The 20,602-nt window shown below is 43.9% G+C and overlaps 1 protein-coding gene across 1 annotated transcript; it reads right to left on the bottom strand.

The window, feature by feature from the left end:
• Positions 1-382: 382 nt before the first annotated feature.
• Positions 383-15,670, bottom strand: LOC109889395 (protein disulfide-isomerase-like). Its single transcript, XM_020480804.2, has 11 exons — positions 15,338-15,670; positions 13,167-13,373; positions 11,209-11,342; positions 10,773-10,910; positions 9,159-9,263; positions 8,758-8,883; positions 8,294-8,494; positions 7,504-7,624; positions 6,464-6,645; positions 4,683-4,799; positions 383-2,011 (listed from the first exon to the last, which is right to left on the bottom strand). Exons 1-11 carry the CDS (start codon positions 15,474-15,476, stop codon positions 1,943-1,945), a joined length of 1,539 nt encoding a protein of 512 aa, XP_020336393.1. The 5' UTR covers positions 15,477-15,670; the 3' UTR covers positions 383-1,942.
• Positions 15,671-20,602: the final 4,932 nt, after the last annotated feature.

The following is a 20,602-nucleotide window of genomic DNA, read 5'->3' as shown; positions in this document are numbered from 1 at the left end:
TGGTTGTCGTGGGAAATTTACTGCAAGAGACTAATCCAGTAAGCATGAGTTAAATTGGTACTTTCTTCATTGAATTATAGTTCCAGACAGGAGTACTGACTGTCCATGTGTTATAACCATTAGAAGCATTGGGCCCTAGTTACGGCCTATTTAAAATACATTTTTATTGGTTACATACGTTATTGCGGGTGTAGCAAAATACATATGGGAGCTAGAAGCACCGCTGCCCTGTCTGTCAGCGCCATCTTACTGGCATACGTACTATTTACTGGCATACGCATGTTATCATGGTAGGCAATCCAGTTGATAGTCTCCCTTTAAAACCCCACAGTATTGATATATTGAAACAATGTGCTAAAAAGTGCAAGAAAAAAAAGCTAAGTTACTTTTTCATATTTTTATTTATTTGGCCACCAGTTTTCACTTTTCCACATCAAATTCTATGTGATGGAATGCATTTGTTTCCAAGTCATTTCCCCCCCACCCTCTTGAACAGCTGCTGTTGAACCTCACAACCCTCACCCCGGTCTGCCCTACTCAACCCTCCCATCCCAGCCAAACAGCAAAAACATTCAAAACCTTGTCCCTGGACTTAGAAGAAAAAAGCAGATGCACTCAATCACCACCAGGCACACAAACATCTCCATGGGGACAAGAGCGTCAGTTAGAGCCGAAGCCAGAGGGATGGGGGCAGTACAGGTACGGTGGGGCTGTTGCACTGTTCCCCACCTCCCCAAAGACAACCAGGACAGCGACCGCTCTAAAGAGTCGCAAAACACAGTTCCTTTTAAGTATCCAACCCCTCATACAGTAACCATGTGGAATCTGACGGCATAAACACAGTAGCCTGGTCTCAGATCTGTGTGTGTCATCTGGTCAAGACTATAGGAGTTGGCAAGACTGCACAAACAGATCTGGGTCCAGGCTATGAACACAGTGATACAAACAGAAACCGTCCTGGGTCTCCCCACAAATCCCAGGTCAAACAGAGTCAGAGGGCCAACTCTACCCCAGCTTAAAACTTTAGCTGGGCATTACTGGTATACACACATTATTTAATGACAGATTAAAAAATATATATTGAATGAAAATACAATTAAATAAAACAAGCTAATTCCAAAGTATATTTTTTTTCTTAAAAAAAAAGTCAGTAGCCATGTTGAAATGAGGGAAACTGAACTGAAAAACATGATTTGCAGACTTAGAGGGAATGAAGGCAGAGAGAGAGAGAGGAATAGTGACCCTCAAGATTGGTCTCAGCTACAGATGCATATATTGCTTTCCAGGGGCCTCTGCTACACGGAACACGTTGCTTCTTTATTTTGTTACGCTTTACAAAAAGACAATAGGATGGCCCCAAGTCCCCTGAGAGATCAGTCCATACATCCCACCATATAACACCTCTGGCCCTCAGAAAGCCTAGTAGCGGAACAAGGACATTAGCAGCCCCCATCCCCCCACCCCTAAAAACCAGCTACACCACAAAACTGCACCATCCTCACACTGAAGCAGACTGGGGGAAAGTAATTTGACAAGAACTGACAGGTACATAACCCAATTTGTGGATCCAACTGGAGATGTCAAGCACAGTATCTTAATGCCATTTAACATTTTGGCAATACAACTCCATCGTTTGATTGATGAGGAACGTTGGTAATGAAAAAAGCCGTTAAGACCACGAGGTGCCGTTCTGCTCTGTTGAGTTCCCATGACAAGGGGACAGACGAGTCCATCTGGTCCAGCGGGAGGGAGAAAGGGGATAGAGGTTGTCGAGGTGGCTTCAGGAGGGGGGCTGGCCGAGGGTCCTGCCACATCTGACGACAGACTGACTGAGGAGCAGTTAAAGGAGAAGTATTAGTGTTCACAGAACAGGGGTGGTAGTGATGGTGGGTGGTTGGTAAAAGGGGTGGGGGTTCGTCTCTCCTCTCTCCTTCGCCGGGTCTTATAACTCGTCGTGGTCGCCACCGTCGGCGTCAGAGTCACTGTCCTGTTCGTCCAGGTCCACCATATCCTAGGAGGAGGAGAGAGGAGATTGTCTTTAACACCTGCCTGGAGGAAGCCGCTCTGAGTCTGCCCTGACTGGGCATGCAGTTCTTGGGAGCAGAAAGCTTGGATGCTATATGGAACATTGTGGTGGGAGGATACTACGCAGCTCATTTTGTGTGGCTGTCCTGACACGTTAAACCCTATGCTCCAATATTTTTTTTATACATTTTTTTATTTTATTTTATTTTTTTAAATGGGCAACATGACATGCTTGAAAGGTTGTTGAAAAAAACGTGACCTGGAGAAACCCATGTCCATCTATAGCAAAACATTTGTACATAAGAAAACGTAAGGACAAGACGTGTGGGGCACTGAGGTTTAATTGAAAGGCCCTCCATGCCCATTCATCAATTGTCAGCCTGCATGAACAAATACAGCATGGTAACCCAAACAGTATGTCATTAATAATGAATAACACTTTTACTAACTTCGTATGTATATACTGCATTGTAGACCAGGTATATCCTATTTAACTAGTGCTGTACATATACTATTCTTCACATATCCATCCATCCATACACAGTGCATTCAGAAAGTATTCAAACCCCTTTAACTGTATTTTGTTACATTAGCCTCATTCTAAAATTGATTAAATTGTTAGTTTTTCTCAACAAAGAACTGAGTAAAGGGTCTGAATACTTACATAAATGGGATTTCAGTTTATTTTTTATTTTTAATGAACTTGTTTTTTGCTTTGTCATTATGGGGGGGAAATTATGTAATCTATTTTAGAATATGGCAGTGACATAAAATGTGAAAAAGTCAATGGGTCTGAATTCTTTCCGAATGCACTGCACATTCTATCCACGTTGTCTAATCAAACACTTCGGACTCAGACATTGCTCGTCCTAATATTTATAGATCCCTTAAATACACTATTTTACCTTTTAGATGCATGTATTGTTAAATATTACTGCACTGTTGGAGCTAGGAACAAGCATTTTACTACATTCGCAATAACTTCTGTTAAATGTGTATGCAACCCAAAGAAATTTGAAATGACAATCTTGCAAAGAGGCCATTCAGTCACAGCTGCCGGGGGGAGGGACACTGTTAACTGAGGATGTGGGGGTGAGGAAGTTGGGGTTGAGGATATTGACTTGCACGTTCGGACAGGAGGTCTGGTCCCAAGGGACAGCCTGGTAAACAGCAGCGACAGCTGCAGTTGGCATTAGCCACCGCAGTCGGGGAATGGTCTGCAATTAGACTTCTGAGAAGGGAGTGTGGTAGGTGGGGTGTGTGGTAGTGGGATGAGGGCCTTCAACTAGTTTGAGCTGGATCTCCAGTGGGTTTTGGATACAGGCCCTGGTCTTAGCACCCAGTTCGGTGCCAGGGAAGGAGCGAAACCCCACCCGCATCTCAAAAAGCCACAAGGCTTTTTTTATAGAAGCATTAGAGAGATGTGCAAGAAGTCTTGGATGACAACATCATAAGGAACATGATTCAATTTCTCAAAATGTCTTACTCCATTTCGTGCATTACCCCATACACCTGGGCATTAGGGAATATCCTGGTATAAATTCTATTAGTCAGAATTATTACAATCTTAGGTCAGGATTTTGAGTGGGTAAGGTTTGTCATCTCCTTCATTGATGACAGACATGGGCTGCTGGACTAATGACTGTCTATGCCTTAATGGGTCATGTATTGAGCGTGTGTCTGGATGCTTGCTGTGCTTGAAGACTGAGTTCATGGAAGTCTGTCAGCTTGACCTACATCTCCACTAGAGCCCGTTTCCTCCATGTTGGATTGGAAAGTGAGATGGGGAAAGACACCAGACTTCAACACTGACAAATAAATAACCATGCAAATACCCATTACAACAGTTTCTGCATTGTCCTGAGGCAAAGAGTAGGCTTCATTTCTATTTATTTAACTAGGCATCTCAGTTAAGAACAAATTCTTATTTACAATAACGGCCTAGGAATAGTGGGTTAACTGCCTTGTCCAGGAGCAGAACGACAGATTTTGACCTCGTCAGCTCGGGGATTCGATCTAGCAACCTTTCAGCTACTGGCCCAAAACTCTAACCACTAGGCTACCTGACTTTTAAATCAACTTAAAAAAAAAAAGGTAGGCATGTGACCCAAATTCAAGTTACCCAAATCTTCAGGAGAGGTGGTCCTGTGGGTCTATTCTGGGTGACCTACAGGATACTGAACCCCCCCCCCCCCCCCCCCAAAAGACACCTGGTGTGATAAGACACCTTGCTTGCACGAATCGTGGGCCAGTTTCTAGGGAGAATTCAATTGATCAGGATGCGTTGCACCAAAAGTTACACCTTCTCCAACATTGCTGTATTCTCCTGCCCATCAATGCATTACTCTTACTGGATAAGGTTTGGCTGTAACTCAAATGCATCATTTTGTGACAGTTTGAAAGCGGCTTGAGCAACATTCACATTTCAGCGTGTACTCAGCATATGATCGTGTAAAAAACAAGTCATTGTGAAAAAGGTGGGCGTTTTTAGATCAAAACTGCATGTAAAACGATTGGGCTTTGAAAGAGTTTGCACGATTTCATTTTGACCGCATAGCACTGCCTAGCGGTTTAATCTGTCATGCAAACATAATTGTAGTGTCTGCTTAAGCATGAAGACAAACCGTTGTTCATACCAATCCAAGGGGTGTACTTACATCAATCCCATCATCCTCCTCCCCTTCCTCTCCAGCCGGTGCTCCGCCATCCTTGCCTCCGCTCTCCAGGAACTTGGTGAAGCCCTCTAGTGTCCTCTCACCATTGTAGTCGACCACCTGCATGGAAGAAAATCACATGCAAACTTCTATAGCGATTCAAATGGACATATTTCCATTGCTTTTCCATGAGAAGAAAATGCTCTAACCAAGCCAGACTGCATACAGCACCAACTATCAAATGGGGCATAATTGGAGCTAGAAAACCAAGAAACACCAGTGGTCCATTTGTCAAATAACTACTGAAATCTTATCCAAATGTCTAATTTTTCAAAATCAGACTGTGGGGTCCCTCAACAACACGTGTTAATTTGAATCTGGAGCCAAAAACCTTTGATGCCTCCAGCCATCTTCAGATCTGTGCCAATGAGCAGTCAAGAGGAGATACCCAACTATTGATGGATGAGAGAAGGCCAAAGGTGTTGTTTATGGCCCTTCTCAGTTACTATAGGACTGCCCTTGAGATCAGTCTTGAGGACAGTCGCAGAGCTCTGCCTCCAGACCCATGTAGTCTTAGCCAGTCAGTTAATGCAGAGCATAGCGAGCCAACAGACAGAGGCGGAGCCTGGGGCTACTCGAGCAGCTGCCTCCTTCCCTAGCCATCTCTGGCTCTGTCACAAGGAGGAATGGCTCAGGGTCAGGGTAAACCCCAGGGCTCTTCGCAAGGGGAATCCCAACACAAAGCTCCCAATTAAGGCTGCCAACCTCTTCCAGGAGGCTTTCTGTAGTTGACCGCTATGGGCTATAGTTCAGCAGGGTGGTTGGCATGCCTCTGGGGGGGTTGAGTGCCAGGGTGGTCTTTAAGAGCAGATGTGCATTTAGTTATCTTGAATCTTGTTCTGAAGTGGTAAAATCCTAACCACACTGCTAAACCTATTGCCTAACCTGAAATTAAAAAGCATTTCTTAAATATAGCCAATTGACATTTCAGCTGGCCTATCTAAGGGGAAATGCTCAGCTCTGCCTCTAAGACAAGACTCATGACAATAAATGCCAACCTGTTCTTTAAGAGCTGGGGTGAGGGTCTCAAGAGGGTGAGGGCATTATCGGGCAGCCATAAAAAGAGGGGTTGTGTTTGGTAGAAGTGGTAAACACCACCACAATGGCAGAGTCACTCAGAGGGCCAGCAGGCTTGGGTTTCTGCATGTGTGGCTGGCGCTGCTAAATCAACCCTCCTTGTGAGTGAGACAGCTACTAAACGACAGCTAATAACCGCACACCCACCTATAATGCTGTGAAATGAAAGATGATATTTCAGTAGGGTGGATGGATGAGTGTGGGTGGGTGGCCAAAAGCCATGCTTCTGAGATGTTTACCGAAAGAGTCAAAGCCCAGAATGGGTTGTGTTACTAACCGACAGGGGATTTAACATTTCTTGCGAGGGCTTGGTTTTCAAGTGTGAGACCTGTGCTCAAATGCCAGGAAATTTAACGCTGGCTATGTTGGGGAAATTAGCCAATTAAAAAAAAAGTGTCATGTTATCCAAAAGTGGAATTTGACCTTGGCCATTCCAAAATGGAGTTGTAGTGATGCAATAATCTCATCACATTTGGGTATTTAGCAGAGCCCCTCAGTCTCACCTCAAACTCCATCCCCTAGTGTGGGACAGAGGAACTGACCCATGTCAATGAAACCGTCAAGATATATATTTGGGAGTCAACTGCCAACAGTTACAAATGGCTGCTAACACTGACAGACATTCCACCTCGTTTCAGTAGACTGACCTTGTGCTCGTCGCCTGCGGGGAAGAACTTGAGCGTGGGGAAGCTGTGTACTTTCACTGTCTCGATCTCGTTGGCTGTAGAGTCCATCTTGGCCACGACGATATCGGCGCTGTCCTGGTACTTCTCGCCCAGTTTGGTCCAGATGGGGTCAAGCTGTTTACAGTGGCCGCACCAGGGTGCATCTGAAGTGGGGAGAGCAGAGGAGCAGTCAGGGACAAGAACATTTTCATGACCCATACAAGCTCATTGATCATCACCTGAATGCTTAGGCTGGTTATTGTATTGCATGATGTTACTTTGCCCTCCATTCGTATCCACAGTAGAAGTATCACGACATTGCATCAGCATGGATATATACACTCACTGATGCACAGATACACATGCGTGGAAAACATAATGCACAGCTTTATCAGATCATTTATACAATGGAAAGTGACTGGAATAGGGGAATGGCTTGCCAAGGGCCCATTAATTCAAGCCTGTGGGCTGTAATTGCCGAGGTTGGCAGTTAGGTTTTCGACAGCTGTGCCTCTCTACAATGCCATCCTGCCCTGGCAACCCAGACACTTCACATGCAGAGAGCATAGCAACCCCCCCCCCCCCCCCCCCCCGTCAGTGACCGTAAGCGACTTTACATTAAAGCCCAGGGATGGAAAATTCCTCACTCTGGCTCAGCACAACAGTGGAGGAAAGTTTAGTAGTTGTGAGCTATAAAAATCTCCTCCCGAGACTAAATTTATCCCAATGTTTCCTTATTCAGTCTTGGGTTACACGTCGATTCGTGTGGAGGGCTGATGGAATGATCTTAGGTCCCGGTCTCTTGTACATCTGCTGGGGCTTAGCACAAAGGTGCAGGGGGCATTGCCAGGGCTAGGAGAAAGACTCCTGTTTCAGACTCAGGATAGCTTCCCACCTCCACGTGGGCGGTGTAATCAAAAGAACGCACCTCAAAATATATCAGGGCCATCGACCCCTGAAAAGTGAGCCTGTTGACCACCTGGGGCTTACATATAGTATTGATGAGAGGGGTTAGTACTTACAAAACTCAACGAAGACGTTCTTTTTGGAGTCAAAGACGACCTCTTCAAAGTTCTTGCCGACCAGGACTCTGACGGGGTTCTTGTCCCAGTCTTCAGGGATGTCCTGACTCATGAGGTGGGGCTGTGGGGGGAGGAGACACGAAGAGGAGAGATTTACAATGGATTACATGACTTTTGCAAAACTACGAATGAGCAGAATTATGTTAGTTCCAAACGAAGCAACACTAGAATTATGGATCATTTCTCTCCCGAATGGTACAGAAACATGATTCCCAAGTCATGAGGCAAACTCTTATAGAATGGGAATGATGCAAAACCTGCACAGCGCAGACACTCAAACCACTAAAATAAATATTGAGTCTGACCAATACGTGCTAGTTCAGGTTTGTGATGCAGGCCCACAATTGGTTGTCTCCCTAAAAGTCCTAACAACTGGCACTAAACCTTATGACCTGACAATTGTCATTTGTAACACTTTCTGGCACAGCATGTCAGCCTACATCAGCACTTTCAAACCACTGCCATTGACGCCCAGCCATCGAGGTATGACGACTGCACTGCAGTGACCTAACAGTGACTGGTTCATCAATGTCTACAGTAGGGCACAGCTGTTCTCACCGTCTAGGCTGGGCTGTGGCCTAATGTACTTAGCAGTCAGGGGCACCCCAATGATCTAGAAACCCCAGTAACAGCCTAATCCTGTAATCTGAGTAACACTATGTCCTAAAACACACACACGGAGCATGTACACTTGGAAAGTCTGTAGTCATTGTTAGGTCAACACACACACCTTGAGTTTTCCCTCTGTGAAGAGTGTGCAGAAGGCGACGATGTTGTCGGCAGTGATGGCCTCGCTCTCGGGCCTGTACTTGGTCATCTCGTCCTCCAGCGTGATGAGGCGGATTGCAGGACACTCCTCTTTCTTCAGCCCAAAGAACTCCAGGATGCGCTGGTTGTCGTCCACCTCGCTGTCGATGAAGATGAACAGGATCTGGGGGAGGCGAGGAAGAGGATGAAATACAAGGCGTATGTATCTAGCTTTTAGTTTAGGTAGTTATTCTATATACACTCCAGTACAGTCTCAATGGTACATACCGACACAGTGCTGCACATGCAGTAAATTACTTTAAAGGCGTTGGATGAAAAATAACTCCCTTTCTCATAATAAATAAAACAGGAATAACGAGCAAACTGCCTTTACTGGAGATTGGGTACAATGAATGAAGGTCGTCACTTTCAGTCTGGTCCACCCACCTTGCCCTTGAATCCCTCTGATGCCTTCTTGAACTCAACCATTTTGTCGGCGAAGTCGTCGGCAGCCTTGGGCACGAACATGAGGATGTGAGACTTGATTTCTCCTCCGAAGATCTTGGGGGCGGTCTGCAGAGAAAACACAATGTCATGAAGCACGAATGTCAGACACGGGGAACGAAGCTCGGGATATAAAGGCTTGTATTAAAGTTGTGGGAACGACACTGAAGGTTCTCGTGACAGCCGTCATAGGGCCTTGGTGGGGATGAGGCCGTCAATAGAATCTGTAGCTTAGTGTGACAGAGGGTGAGTTCATCTGGAAAAAAGGTGTATTTTCTGAGTTGCGTGAGTCAGTGGATATTTAGAAGCACATGGGTTTCAGCGGTACAAAGCACGGCCATTACCTGTTCGGTAAACTCGATGACCAGAGGCAGCTGGTTGGCTTTGATGAAGGCCAGCAGGTCAGCCTTGCTCAGCTCTCCGTCAAAGGTGTTACGACCCTCATCGAACTGTAGAGGAGAAGACCGATGGAAACATTAGTTGGAAGCCAAACCTGTTAATACGTCACCAACTTTCCAGTTTAGTCCCATTTTATTATATTCTGCCTGTGAACTCCCCACGACACAGATTTACCAAACAAGCTCATTTAAATCCCTTTGGTAACCCCAGCTGAAGAAGTCAACATCAGGCTAAAAAGGGTTTTTATTGAGTGTTAAGAATAGCAGTACAGTGCCTGTCAGCCCTTACTGGTACACAAAGGGAAAGTTGGGAGACCACAGGAGTGTGTGTGTCAAGGTTGAATCACACACACAGACACAGAGAGAAAGCAGACAATAGTGGGGTAGTATGATGACTGATGAGTAGGGGGCTTACCGGGCAATAAGATGGAGGGATCCCATCCATGTCTCATTAGAGGTGGAGGCTTAAGCCTTTAAAATGCCAGGCAGAAATCTAATGAATTGTGACATGTAACGGCCTGCCGTTAAGCTGGCCCTCCCGTTAAGCTGGCCCTCCCTGACCACTAAAGGGCAATGATATAAAAAAGTAGGATTAAAAAAAAAATCTCAGCAGATAGCGAGATGGAAACAGGTTTACAAGTGTGGTCTGGTCTAGTCTCGTCCAGCCATGAATATACAAAGGCTTATGGGTGACATCTGTTTTTAAATGTCAGATGGGAATCTTACTTCTGCTGAATAGGAGCCAAATCCTAACTTGAGATCTAACACACATTTTCTCCCATAGACATCAGTGCCTTATTTCTCAAGTTTGATATTCAGCCATATGCCTCATACCGGAAGACTTTCAGACCATGTTTACAACTACTCAACCCAAACCCCCACTAGCGGCTGGCTTCTTTCCTTGTTGACCAGTGATTACTTATCAGGTGAAAGGAAGACCGCATTTGACATAATGTCTGATTATCTATGAAAAGGCAGGAATGCGGACATAACATGTCGCATAACAACTAATGGAAAGTCCATGTGGACTGTGACCTAGTTCAGCCCAGGTCCGTTTAATCTGACAAGATTTGGCTTCGAAATACAGATATCCAATTACCACATCTGTTCCTTTTAAGTATCATTGTCATTTGAGGGAGGGGAGAGGTTAAGACCATTACATGTCAGAGCCAAATTTAATGACCAGTTAACCTTCCCTGTAAAATCTGAATGAAGAGGAATCCCTCATCTTGCTATTAACGGGGAAATGCTTGTTGAAATGAGTGAATTCCTCAGACAGAGACTTGAGTATGAAGGAAGAATCTCAGGGGGGCAATATCAAAGATCACTTTCCCCTTCTTTTGAACTGTAAAGCACTGCACTTTACTTTAGAGACCAGCCAATGAGACTAGCAGGGGAACCCTATGACCTAATACAGTCGCTGCCAGTAACCCATCAGTGATCATCTAGACGTGTCTAGCTCAATGAGCATGGTTACACCATGATCAGGGTAGTAATTTTGAAAGAGATGAAACAATTTGCGTGATTACGTCATACTGAATCTAAGTATTCGCTCCGTACCTTCTTGAAGAGGACTACGCCATCCTTGGAGACCTCGAACTTGGAGTAGACGGCGTCGTTGGAGGTGATGCCGAACGGAACATCATCGACGGCCTCTGCAGCATTCAGGAAAGCCTTGGCTCCCTCAGACTCGACATCCTGGAGGACAAAGAGACGCTTAGCTTAGATGCAGTCATACATGAAGCTTAAGACTCATTAATGATTAACACATGCCCATCTATGCCTTGACTCATTTGAACTGTGAAAATGATTTGTATGTATTTTTATTGAAAATAAGCCAACCATTTGAACAGTACTGAAAAAGTGTGAAACAACTAGCTGTCTAGTGGGAAATGGGACTTAGTTGGCACTAAACTTTCCTTCAAAGAATCCCTAGAGATTGACCTTGTAGTAGCACAGTGACCGTGCGCAGCTAGGCCAGAAGTCATCGTCTCACCTTGAAGAAGCCGATGACTGCTACCTCGTTGTGGGCAATCATGGACTCCGCCTCGGCGACCTCCCCCAGGGTGGTGGCTGCTGGTCCAGTGCGCTTCTTCAGCCAGTTGACGATGTCATCAGCCTGTCTGCCAGCTGCAGGAAGGGAACAACAGTTCTAGTAAGTCATTATGGCAGCGTTCAAACATTAATAATGTATGAGATTGATTCCCTACTTCCTTTGTTTGTTGTACTGTAATGTATTCACTGAGCAGACAAGGTTGGCCATGGTAAACAATACAAGAGAATGGCAAGCCTACCTTCATGTTTTCTAATCATGTACAGATCAGAGATGACGCAAGGGCGGACGCAAGGATGCATTTTGAATATTGGAACAGGGCCCAGGTCACATGACCAGGGCTGGCTGAATAGAGACTAATGGTACGGGCCGACACGGACAGATCAAACAAAGCTTCAGGCAGAAAAGCTAATTTACTCTGCCACGACTGGTGTACTTGAGTAAACACAGCTCCTTGTATTGCTGCCATTATTCTACTTATGAGGGACAAAGGACAGTTTAAGATCTCGCATTTAATAAAGTATTTCTTATTTGGTCACACCAGCACTGTTACTGGCAGACAAAGGAAAAGGTAGCAACATTCCTCTGCGATTCATTTGCCCCACTAGAGAAGACTTAAGCTCTCTAAGAACCAACGTGTCCCAATTAAGCGGACTGACTCATGATTAACCTGCATGTTATTCTAAAAAGAGCCAATGATGCAACAGCGAAGCAACACCGCTGTGCGACGCTGCAGCCAGGCCAGACAGACACAACTGGAGAAGGGATACTGCTGCCTGTGGCCTTGAGTGCTCCGCTTTTAGTCCAGAGAGAGCAAGTGCTGGAAGTTAGGGCTGTCCTCTCCCTCCCCCCCTTTAAAAAGAAAAAAGAAAACACAGCCAGTCAGTGAGCAAACATGAGGAACTGCACATTGCCTGGCTGGGGGGATGGGCGGGAGAGAGAGCATGGATAGAATGTGTAGAGGAGGGAGGGGCCCCTTCATTTAGTCATAGTTATATGGGGAAGAGTGAATGTGCCATTGGCTAACACACACTTGGCTGATAAGATCAAATAACCAGCATAAGTAAAGGCAGTACTTTGTCTGAGCCATCCTTCAGAAAATAATTACCTGATCATACAAATGATCTATGGCAGATGATCATAACCAAACTACATGACACAGCTTATCACTTTGTTGGTAATAGTTGTCCCAGTCCCTGAGGTACTTAGACATTGAGTAATTAGGTTGTTCCAGATTTAGTCATTGAGATAACAATAATTTACAACAGAATAATTTGGCAGTTGATAATCTTATTTGATATAATTGGATATTTGAAAACAGAAAGTAATTTAGGGTAGATCCTTGCCCAAATGACTTGTGAAAGTGAAAAACGGGGCAAAATTTGTAACGGCTATCCAAGTACACAGAAATAGCACAGTTCTGCCTATGGACTCAGTCCACTATCATGTCAAGCACATTATATGCTGTATCTAGGGCTGTTACAATTATGGAATTTAAGGTTACGATTAATTGTCATGCAAAGACACGGTTAACATAAATTAAATGCATTATAGGAAAATTAATTACAACATACCTAATGAAAACACAGCTTTGGAGAACCCCCCCCCCCACACAGTCTGAAAAACAAGTGGTTTTTACCGCTTGGAACTTCTGGAAATAAAGCTTCTCATCCCGCATGTGACATTCTGCTCATAAAATAATGTAACTAACCATTTCATGTAAGAATTAACTGCTATTGGGTGAACTGTATCTCCTTAAATATGAAGTTGAACACCCCCCCCTTCTCCTGAAATTAACGGGGTACGACGATTCTGATTGGTATTTTCTTTAGTTCAGTTATTGACGGTTATACGACAATCGTGCCAGCCCACGCTGTAACAGACATCACTCCACTACACACCAGAGTACTCTTTGGGCGACTCCTTGTCTCCCCCCTTGAAGAACTTGATGGTAGGGTACCCCCGGACACCGTACTCCTGGGCCAGGTCTGCCTCCTCTGTGGCGTCCACCTTGGCCAGGCGGATCTCTGAGCCCTCTGCCTTCAGCATGCTGGCAGCTTTGGCATACTCCGGGACCAGGGCCTTGCAGTGGCCGCACCACGGGGCATCTGGAGCAAGAAAGAAATCGTAGAAATAGATAAATTAAACCACACAGCTTCAGAGTTGAGAGATTCACACCGACGGGTGAAGTAGAAGCAAATACTGTAGTGACTGTTGATATACTACGTTATCATTTGTGTGTTGCTACATGTTTGGGCCAAAGGGATGCTTTCTAATTACTAAACAAACACCAATATTGGTACAATGTTTGTATGGAGGGAGACGTGCGTATTTTGAGTTTCCAGTTAAGTGAGCAAAACATTTACATACAGTAGGCTATTTAGAGGGCGTGGGAAAGTTCATTTTCAATGAGCTCACTGAAAAGACCAGTCTTGGGCTATAACTAAAATAGTGAAAAAGTTGCCTGAGAAGAGGTGGATTTCTATTCTGACTTCTTATGGAGGACATAGAATGGCTTGTGAAGGTTCTGAATGCATGAGACCTATGAAAAAACCCATGGAAGTTTGAACAAACTTAACCTATTGACTGCCTGTGATGGTGTGATTAATGGGCCTTGAGATGTCAAGATATCACCATAAGCTTGACAAGTCCATTAAGCTTGGTTGTAAGTTCAAAGTCCGAACGATACTTCCTCAAATTATAAAACAGTCCTACAGCAATTATTTTAACTAAATGTTTATCGTTTCAAAACTTCAATAAAAAAATGAGTTGGTGCGTTTTCATTACAGTGCTTCTTAGTTTCAGTGGAGAAAACCCCCAAGTTCCATCAGCCAGGAGAGTTAAACTAAAGTTGAACTTTGAAGTACACGTCAACTGAGCATCTCATGCAACCCTCCAGGTCCAGCCAGTCCGTGAGATACGTGAGCAAAGAGTTCAGCCCTCCCCCACGTCGCTCATTGGAATGTCCGAATCGTGGAGTCCTCCGATTGGTCTGCAGGCTTGTCAGCTAAAAGTTCAGAATACCTCAGAGTTTGACAGTTGTAGCAGAGCCTGCCTGCTGGTAACGTCAAAAATATTTATTAAAGAAACACATTGTACTTAAGAAAAAGTGGAAACCACCAAGTTCACAAGTTAATAAGCATTTAACAAATGTGTCGCAAAACCACTGCAGCAACTTATGTGAATGTCAGTAAACCTAATTCAAAACAGCTTCTAACTGAAACCGGAGTAGAAAGTGTGCATGACCAGGAAACGATATCGAGCAATCGAAACGCAAGTGGTAATGAATCAAACCATACACGTCACTCTTGCAACTAATGGAGTCTGCTTGATGCATTCACACGACTGAATGGTGTTTTCATCACTCAAGAGATGCTTTGCCGGCAGTGTTGCACATAGCTAGAGTATTCTAAATCGTGCATTAAGTATTCTCAAGGGTACACAGAAGCACAAGCCATCCCTTGTAAGCTAAACAAACAAGCTGTAGTCACGTTTATAAACTTCTAGATCTATGAAGCAAACAAGGCTGGTAAAGTAACCGGCACTTTCACAAACAAGAGAGGTCACAGACGAATGTGACTTCAGTTTTTTATTTCAGTCCTGTGACTGCTAGATCGGGATTCACTGAATGCTCAATTTGCCTTTGTGCCAGGTATACTACCTAGATAGTTAGCTAAATGCAACAAAGTCCCGTACTAGTAAGGGTAATCAAATGTGCAGTAACTAGTTAACGTTAGCTAGCTGGGAATGACATTGCCTTAGATTCCGTCAAAATATATATAACGTTACTGCTTGAAATACAAAGGCCAGCAGTGCAATCAACAGTTAATGTTAGACACAGGCCTAACGTTAGTGAAATTGGTCGCGAACTAGCTAACGTTTGCCCAGAAAACCAATCAGGAAAGCTAGCTAGCTGACGTTGGAATGCCATTCCACCTTTGCGGTAGCTGAAGTGAAGCTGATAACACAACACGACAAGCGACCTCCGCTAGCATAAATGCGTGAACAAATTAGCAGGCAAGCAAACAATTTAAGTTGTCTCAGCCTTTATATGATCAGGTAGTTTACTTACAGAATTCAACTAGGATGTTTGGGTGAGCTTTCAAAGCCTCCTCGAAATTACTTTTCTTCAGCACCAGAACATCATCTTCTTCGCCGATATCAGCCCGGCTTAAAACCGCCAGTGTGCATAGTAGGAACAACTTCAACATAGTTGCTGTAGACTGCGGTTGCTAACAGAAAATGTGTACGTGCTACAAGTGAATGGGCTAACGACTGAAAGTGGTGTATTTATGTATTTTCTCGTTTTACAGTTAGAACTGTAGCTTGTATGTTGTGTCTACCGCTACTAATGTCGTGGCATTACGCGCAGGAACCAGAAGGGTCAGCCGTGTGCGCAGGCGCATTTATGAGCTTGAAAGCTGCTCGTGTTGAATTGTGACTGGACCACAGCTGAAGGTACCTGGAAGTGAATCCAATTTGTCAATGGATGTGTATTGAAATCGGTTGAAATTCTTTGCGGTCAGATTCTTGCTGATATTTCAGATTTGTTGACAAAAATAACTAAAATGCCTGAGAATGAAGGCTTAAGGTTTTATGCAGAAAAGGTGTTGAAACAGTATAATATTCTGGGAGGAGATGGCAGATGGAATGGCGAATTCTACCTTATTATTCAAGACTGCAGTAAATGTGTTTTCAGTTTGCATATTGTTTTGATATTCGGGGGTTTGCTCGACAATACCTCATCAACATAAGGTCCTATGATGATTAGGGTGATATATAGCAAGGTACAGACTTTATTTCTTAAATGGGGGAATATTAAGGGAGCTATATGGTCAATTCGTCAGCTGCATTCGCCATGCAGCATTTACTGTGATACGGCCTTTACAAACGTCAGGACATTCATTCTTCTTGCGCTTTGCAGAGCAGCATGGAGCTGTTGTGAAGGAAGTACTCAAGGAAGTGATTTTGTTTTTATACAGGACCTCCCGCCCCCACCTACAGTCAACCAATCATGTCAATGCAGAGCTGTTTGGCCCCCTTTGCATTGTTGAAACATTTGAGAGGCGTAATTTGTAGCTCAATTTGGCTTCTGCTTGCCTTTGTAGGCTCCGAATTGCGTCTCACCCTCCACATGGAGCCTCCAACCACATTTTTTCAGATCAAGCATAAATTGGCTTTAAGAATTCCCTGAACTCGACAGAGGCTGTATCCCCTTAATAATGCAGATGTCAGGTTGAGCATGGAGCGACTTTAAAGAGCCGTCTTTAAACTGTGGCCTATTGAATATCATTGTAGAATAGGCATAAAATGCATCCTCCAATAGCAATGTCTGCCTACGCCCACAAAGGCCTATTATCTCAAGAAAATGTTCAGTTTTTAATACTCTCAAACACCAAGTTATGCACACAGTGGCAAGAAAAAGTATGTGAACCCTTTGAAATTACCTATATTTCTGCATAAATGTGATCTTCATCTAAGTCACAACAATAGACAAACTCAGTGTGCTTAAACTAATAACACACAAATGATTGCATTTTTATTGTCTTATTGAATACATAATTTAAACAGTCACAGTGTAGGTTGGAAAAATTATGTGAACCCCTAGGCTACTGACTTCTCCAAAAGCTAATTGGAGTCAGGAGTCAAATCAATGACACGAGATTGGAGATTTTGGTTTGAGTTGCCCTACACTCACAAAATTTGAGTTGGTTATTCACAAGAAGCATTGCCTGATGTGAACCATGCTTCGAACAAAAGAGATCTCAGAAGACCTAAGATTAAGAATTGTTGTCTTCCATAAAGCTGGAAAGGGTTACAAAAGTAACCTCAACCCGATTGAGATGCTGTGACATGACCTCAAGAGAGTGGTTCACACCAGACATCCCAAGAATATTGTGGAACTGAAACAGTTTTGTAAAGAGGAATGGTCAAAAATTGCTCCTGACCGTTGTGCAGGTCTGATCCGCAACTACAGAAAATGTTTGTTTGAGGTTATTGCTGCCAAGGAGGGTCAACCTGTTATTAAATCCAAGGGTTAACATACTTTTCCCACCCTGCACTGTGAATGTTTACACTGTGCGTTCAATAAAGACATGAAAAGTAATTGTTGGTGTTATTAGTTTAAGCAGACTGTTTGTCTATTGTTGTGGCTTAGATGAAGATCAGACAACATTTTATGACCAATTTATTCAGAAATCCAGGTAATTCTAAAGGGTCCACATACTTTGTCTTCCCACTGTGCCTAATTTCAAAATAGGTCATCCCCCCCACATCAACAACAGTCACCCACGAAGCATCGTTACCCATCGCTCCACAAAAGCCGCGGCTCTTGCAGAGCAAGGGGAACTACTACTTCAAGGTCTCAAAGCAAGTGACGTCACCGGTTCAAACGCTATTTAGCGCGCAGCACCGCTAACTAGCTAGCTATTTCACATCCGTTACACTACCATGTTGTGTTATGGTCATGTTGTTGCTACCATGCTGTGTTGTCATGTGTTGATGCTTTGCTATGTTGTCGTCTTAGGTCTCTCTTTGTGTAGTGCTGTCTCTCGTTGTGATGTGTGTTTTGTCCTATATTTATATTGTATTTATTTTTAGTCCCCACAGGAGGCCTTTTGGTAGGCAGTCATTGTAAATAAGAATTTGTTCTGAACTGGCTTGCCTAGTTAAATAAAGGTTAAATAAAATTGCTAAATGAGCACCATTGTGAGAAGTGAATCTATTTCTAATAATAATTATAACAATAATAATAATAATAAGTGATGAGTAGAATATTATTAGTAGGCAACAGACACAGATCTTGATGAGGGTTATTTTAAGATTATGAGAGCCCTTCGAATTGCAGCACTGAAAGGACAGCACCCTAATCAAGTGGTCACATACTGTACGGTTCTGGCTTCCACTGGCAAGAGGGGTCCATGCATAGCCGCGGGAAGTAGGGGCGCTGAGGGTGCTGTAGCACCCCCTGGAACAAAAAATATATATATTTACATTTACATTTTTCACAAAAGTTGTGCACTGGGCCTTCAATATTCCTGTATTAGCAGACTGATATAGCCATCTACAGTGATGACATAGCACCCCCAAACTACTTTCCGAGGCTATGGGTCCGTAGAGTACTATGAACATCAAGGCAAACACGCAGTGATTTTCTTTTCTTATATTTTTGTTGTTGTACTTTTACAATTTTTTCATCCCAATTTTGTGATATCCAGTTGGTAGTTACAGTCTTGTCCCATCACTGCAACTCCCCTATGGACTCGGGAGAGCGCCATGTGAGAGCCATGCGTCCTCCAAAACACGTCCCTGCCAAGCCGCACTGCTTCTTGACACACTGCTCGCTTAACCCGGAAGTCAGCCGCACCAATGTGTCGGAAGAAACACCGTACAGCTGGCGACCAAAGTCGGCTTGCAGGCGCCCGGCCCGCCACAAGGAGTCACTAGAGCGCGATGGGAAAAGGAAATCCCTGCTGGCCAAACCCTCCCCTAACCTGGACCAAATGTGCGCTGCCTCATGGCTCTCCTGGTCACGGCTGGCTGTGACACAGCCTGGGACACTCGGGAGGCCCACACACGGTGAATTTGGATCCTAGATCTTGCTGGTGTGATAAGGTTCATGCAGTGTATCAGTTTGTTTTTTGTAGCACTCTGACAGTAGGGTTAAAGTGCATCGTACATGTGCCCTAAGTCCATAAACTGTTTTGAGGACAGCCATTCTAGCAACCCCTGGTATATTTTCATGTCTGTGGCTGTTCTTAATACGTTGGATTTGGACAGCTCAAAGTGACCAAGCCTCCGACCTCTGCACACACGCCTACAGTTATTCATCATTCCCGCCACCACCAGAGAGAGAAGACAAGGAAGAAACCATTTACCTACCTAGAGGCTGCTTTTTCCTACATATGTATTTAGTTTGTCATTCTACTGCGGAATATTTATGGTAATTAAATATAATTTATTTAGAATTGATCAGAATAAATTTTACAACAACATCCCTGGCCATGACAGAAGCAAAACATGAGTTGGATTGGGGGTGTGGTTTGATGTGGGTGTTTCATGGGTGTGTCCTTGGTACCACCAAGACACACCCATCTGTCAGAACCTTGCCCGCAGGTGTTTTCCCCCACTCAGTCACAAACTAACCTCCTTCAGGTTGAATTCAATAACTACAGGCAGATATATGGTGAGATGCCAGAAGAGGCTTTGAATAGATCAGTAGCTTACAGAGTAATATGAGAAGAATGCAATTACTGAATTTATGTAGATATTCTAAACTAAGTGTTTCGATAGCTTTCAAACATTGTAACAGGTCCATGTAAAATAGACAACCTTTTACTTCTGGGGTGTCAAACATATTCCACGGAAGCCAGTGTCTGCGGGTTTTAGTTTTTTTAAAGACTTTCACAACCAGGTGAGGGGAGTTCCTCAGTCAACTACAAGGGTGGAACGAAAACCCGCAGACACTCGGCCCACCATGGAATGAGCTTGACACCTCCTTTACATAATACCATAGAAGCTGTGTTCTGATAATATAACAATGTGCAGCTTTCACCTTTCATTGTCATTCCCAGCCAATACAGACAATGTGCCTGTTAGCATTTTGCCTGGTGGTAATGGGGCTACTTTGGCAAACATACCAGAGAGGTCATACCTTCCTGTGCGGTGTGTCCCCTATCAGTTATTCCCTGATCCTGATGCAGAAGAACAGGGTTTCTTCCTCCCCATTTCATTCTATAATAAGAAAGACAATACAAGTAGAAGTTTTGTCTAGAAAATGTTTTATTCCGAGTGCCAGGTCTCTCTCCATTCAAAGACATCAGTATCAAGCCCGTCTGGACTTCATCACAGTCCATACACGCAGACAAAGGATATCAAGGATCTAGAAAGATTCTCTATGGAGGAAAGGTCTATTGGGAAATAGCCATGACAACTGGTTATTCAACATATTCAGTGCAGCGTCAGCATAGTGATAACCCTGAATTGGACAAAATAATTATGATGTGTGCTGATGGCTCCTTATTTGGGATGAGCTAGCTCCTGTGGGATGAGCTAGCTCCTGTGGGATGAGCTAGCTCCTGTGACCTAACCATCGCAGACTTTGTACAGTACTTCCTGAACACATCACACAACACTTACTCATACCAGGTTGTTATTATGGCCAGCAATGTTGTAATTAACTCAATTCAACACTCAAGTCAATTTCATGAATTGAAAATATACATTTTTCAAATTCATACACAGTAACCCTGACATTTGATGTTATACAGTACAATATAAAATTAGGTAACAAATAATATAGTATTATATTGTTTACATTTACAGTTAGCTAGCATAA

This window comes from Oncorhynchus kisutch, linkage group LG1 (genome assembly GCF_002021735.2).
Source record: "Oncorhynchus kisutch isolate 150728-3 linkage group LG1, Okis_V2, whole genome shotgun sequence".
NCBI classification, from domain to species: Eukaryota; Metazoa; Chordata; class Actinopteri; order Salmoniformes; family Salmonidae; genus Oncorhynchus; species Oncorhynchus kisutch.
Note: the sequence above shows the minus strand (reverse complement) of the source record. Positions and strands in the feature narration are given on the sequence as shown.